At 27.9% G+C, this 4,916-nt stretch overlaps 1 protein-coding gene across 1 annotated transcript in view; it reads left to right on the top strand.

Annotated features, from left to right (window-relative positions):
* Window positions 1-4,175, top strand: part of LOC105626218 (cytochrome P450 4C1-like) — a 19,471-nt gene extending 15,296 nt beyond the window's left edge. The window contains exons 6-10 of the mRNA XM_012207524.1: window positions 1,262-1,403; window positions 1,524-1,605; window positions 1,716-1,828; window positions 1,960-2,197; window positions 3,835-4,175. Of these exons, the coding sequence (XP_012062914.1) occupies window positions 1,262-1,403; window positions 1,524-1,605; window positions 1,716-1,828; window positions 1,960-2,197; window positions 3,835-4,175 (916 nt within the window). The remainder of the gene's footprint in view (window positions 1-1,261; window positions 1,404-1,523; window positions 1,606-1,715; window positions 1,829-1,959; window positions 2,198-3,834) is intronic.
* Window positions 4,176-4,916: the final 741 nt, after the last annotated feature.

The following is a 4,916-nucleotide window of genomic DNA, read 5'->3' as shown; positions in this document are numbered from 1 at the left end:
TGCGAAAAGAATTTTTAAAACTTGTTTTGCATTTTGTTTTGTTTCGATATGTTTTTGTTTTCACGATATAGCAATTTGGTAACAATTTTTTTCTCATGTGCGTTACATAAAAAAGACATTTTGAATACATGAAAAATTATATTATAACAACAGGCATTTTAAATTTAGAAATTTTAATGGTACTTTCGTGTATCATTAATGATAAATATCATTAATGATATTTTTAAAAATTTCCTTCGAGCTAACAATATCACAAAAATCTCAATCGTCATTTTTTGCTTCTTTAATGCTATTTGCCTCAAAATTGTAATATGATAGTCAGCTTCGTTCACAAATCAAAAATACATAAAAAATGATAAAAATCAATGTCTTAAACGGTCTAGCTGGATTTTAAATGCTTGTATGATTCTTGTGTGAATTTATATACTGATATTCTTCGTAATAATTGGCATATGAAGGAACAATGTCTCTTTAGTCGACGTAAATAAACAATATATTATAGGACCGTATATGTGATAACACAAACTATAATTATCGCATATATAGTTCTATATATATATATAGTTCTATATATATAGTTCTAATATATTATATTGTTTAATTCCCGTCGCTTAAAGAAACATTGTTTCTTCATGTTTTCATTATTGCGAAGAATATTTCTAAAGCCTCGGTAGTCTAAAAGTTTAGGATAATCCCAAGGAATGCAAGAGATCTGGATTCGACTCTCAACCGAGATAATATTTTTCGCAATAAGAATGAATTATTTACAGATTTTAATATGTCATTCAGTATTATCAAGATCGTTTCGAAGATGCAAATAAGCATCAAAAATTTGTTAAATTGCTAGTCAATTTAACTCATAATATTACTATGGTAGTTTAGTAGAGTTAGCGTTTTCAAGACCGAAATATCATTTCGGCATACGTTTCTGGGATCACTATATACGTATATAAATTCACACAGGAATCATATTATATAAGATCCAGCTAGATTGTTTAAACCTTTAATTTCTATAGTTTGTGTTATCATATATATCCTATATATATCATATATCGATCCTAACATAATATATTATATTACATATAAAATAGTTATTCATGTTCGTGTTGCAAAAAAATGTTTTGTCGGACAGTATTATTAATAAAACAACTAATGAATTATTACTTGCGTGTTAAGAATTAATGATAAATAATTTTAATAATTATTTACATAATATATTTATACTTAATTACATATTATGTAGTTTACGTAAGTTAAACGACAATCGTACTTTTAGAACTTCCTCGTTAACAACAAAACGACTATTTCGACCGTGGCATTGGATTGAATGGTTGTTCTATTTACTGCCTACAGGGAAACAGTTTAAATCAGCGCTTGATATATTACATGGATTTACAAAAGAGGTACAGAAATGCTAAAAATGTTTGTATTTAGCCATTTAAAACAGTTAAAGTTTTACTAAAATGTTTATATTATTATGAAGAATGTTCATTTTTACATCTGACACGATAAATTTTATATAGGTGATAAGAAAGAGAAAAATTGAACGACAATCGCAAAACGGCCATACGGAACTCGAAAATGAAGATAATGAATTTAATATAGGTAACGATTGTAAATTTGAATTATATATTGTACTTTATACAGATTATAGGTACATAATTTATTTAGGTACTTTATATATATTCCTTATTTAATAAAATTTATTATATTAGGTAAGCGTAAGAGACAGGCGTTCTTAGATTTATTATTAGATCAGAATGAGAAATCTGATACTCCTCTGACCGATGATGAGTTGAGAGCGCAAGTTGACACATTCATGTTTGAAGTAAGACGTCCGACTTAAAATTAAAATTAAAATTTTACAATTATTATACATAAAATTTTCCGTTTAATTAAATTAACAAGGTAATATATCTATAAAAAGGACATGTAAAATAATATAAAAAATGTTAATAGGGGCATGATACAACTGCAGTTGCGATAACTTGGACGCTCTTTCTTTTGGGCAATAATTTAAAGCATCAGGCAAAAGTTCATGAAGAACTCGAGGAGGTTTTCGGAGATTCAGAAACACCAGCCAGTTTAAAGGAGCTGTCGAAATTAAAGTATCTCGACAGAGTCATAAAGGAGACACTCCGAATATTTCCGAGTGTACCTATAATCACAAGGGAACTATCGAAAGATGTAAAAATAGGTTGGTCATAACTTTATCTGCTACTTAAGTAAGAATTTCAAAAAATGCACCAATATGTAAATTTATTCATAATAAAATAATTAAATTAAAAGTGTGCGAATCAGCATTTGCCAAATTGAATCGAATAGAATCGAAGCTGAAATCATTATACTGAATCAAATCGAATCGAATCTTTTTGATTCAAAAACGAATCAAATTCGGAAATTTTCACATATTGATATCTGAAAAAAATTTTAAAGCTGAAAAAATTCATTTTAAATGTATATCAAAAAATTGATAATAAGACATAAACGTATTAAGAAAATAAATCATTTTTGCATATAGTAAATTACACTATAAAATGTAGTAACAAATATAAATTGAAAGTACATAAAATCAAACATTTATTACTACCAAGATTTGGAACTTAGTAGCAAAGTTAGATGGTTATTACGAAATTATTATATCACAAATACAACCAAATTATTAATTGTTTTAAACAAAATAATTTGGTAATTGGGACCAAATAATCCCTTTTATATAATAAAAAAATTTATATCTTAACGAAAAAAATAATTTTTTGTTATTATTACTTTTTATTTTCCCATTGTAATGCATTATTTACTGTTTTGCATACCTATTTTCTATCTTATTAACTATTTAATTAATTAATTATTAAAAAATGCATCGTCGGTAAGATTTACGAGAACTTACGATCCCTAGAACGATAGTCTAATACATTTACGCTGAGCTAATCGCACTATTAGGATAAAACATTACCAATGTTACTTATATTTTCTATTGTAACATTCTTAATTTCATATCTCTGCTGCCAGTTTAATATTATTAATATTTGAGGAGAGTACATGGAATGAAATAATACTCTGTTATTTATTATATCGTTAGGAAATGACAAAGCAATTCTCCTCAGTCTCGTGACGTATTTCGTCTCGCTGCGATCTGAGTATTGCGTGTTTTATTTTCGAGCATGTGTGATCGGCTTTGATATATAATAATTTTTATTTATATAGTTTTTTTTAAGAAAAATGTTAAATTATCATTTATATAAATGTGGTCAAAAATACTATTGCTACACGAAAAAAAAAGTTTGGAATAGTAGAAAATGATCCAGAATTCTAATTAAGCTTATTAAATTTCTGATTAAATTTAGATTGATAGAAGGTTACATTCTGATTATTTTAAATTCTGGTAAATTGGAAATTGGTTATTTCAACTAGAATTCTGATAGATTATGAATTTATTTTGAAACATGTAGTATTTCGCTATTAAATTAATATTTTGTTATGTACTGCGACATTAATTATGTGTATGTAATGCTTAAATAGATTCCGTATAGAAGCAACAATAATTTTTTAATAAAAATGCCATGTATATTTGTATTATTATTATATATAATCTTGGAGTTGTTGAGAGAGAAAGAAAGAAGGCTCTGAAATACCTTTATTATTTATCAATCAATTTATCATGTCTGAGCGCTCGAATATCAGCTCCGATCAGTAAATTTTGATTGCTATTAATTTAAAAACTATTATAATCTCGATTTCTCATATTAATATTTTCGTCTTAGAATGTTGTCAAAGAATCCATTTTTGAAACACTCTGTGTATACATTAATTTGTTTTTCTTTTATTTTATAGATAATTTTATACTTCCGAAAGGTGTTATGGTCGTGTTGGCAATCTTATTAACACACCGAAATCCGGTGGTTTGGCCGGACCCATTGAAATTCGATCCGGATCGCTTTCTTCCAGAAAACTCGAAGAACAGAAATCCGTACGCCTATATTCCGTTCAGCGCTGGACCAAGAAACTGTATAGGTCAGAAATTCGCTCAACTCGAAGAAAAAACCGTGTTGACTGCTATTCTCAGGAAATGGAGAGTGAAAAGTGTGAAAACAGTCGATACGATTAAATTCGAAGGTTCTCTCACTTTACGACCAAGTGAAGATGTATTAATGCATTTCACGTCGAAGAAATGAACAATTTGCTATCAAATAAGATAGTTGGCCCAGAAATCAAGATACCAGTAATCGAAATTTCATGCATTAAAGACGTATTTTAGTGCTTTCTGTCGAGCGTGAGACTAGCTAATATTTTTTCTAATATTGGTTCCAAGAAAGTATTTATAATATTGTGTTACATTGTGAAAGTCCTAAATATAATGAATTCACTATTGATTAAATCGAATATGTGCAGTAACCGAGCCTGCGTGATTTCGATCAACTGTTTCATTATGAAGTTAAAAGACATTGTTTGACATCTCGTGTGATTTTGGAGTATTGGCGACTTGTATGAAATAAATTGAGCTTCGAATTATAAATCGAGATCACAGTTTTATGTTTTGATCGCAGTTTTACACATATTATTATTTCATAGGTTTTTTTTACGTGACATGTACTGGTTCACTGAAGCACGTTCGAGCCATATCTGTCGATTACTAGCTGAAAAAAATTCTTGTAAACCAAATAATAATGTATCCAAAATTGAAATAAAAAAATTAGATCCGTAATTGTTATCTAGACATTCTACGGACCAGTAATCATCATACGCATAGTCGAGTTAATAAATTGATACGCAAATAAATAAAGAATGTCGATTACTAGATCATTTCGATAACTGGTACGTCTAGAACAGAGATCGGCACTATTCGAATAAAAATTAATTTACAATTCTTTTCTATTCTTTTAAAATAGCTATTAATATTTGAAAATTTGTAATAT

This window comes from Atta cephalotes, assembly GCF_000143395.1.
Source record: "Atta cephalotes unplaced genomic scaffold scaffold00005, whole genome shotgun sequence".
Classification (NCBI taxonomy): domain Eukaryota; kingdom Metazoa; phylum Arthropoda; class Insecta; order Hymenoptera; family Formicidae; genus Atta; species Atta cephalotes.
Note: the sequence above shows the minus strand (reverse complement) of the source record. Positions and strands in the feature narration are given on the sequence as shown.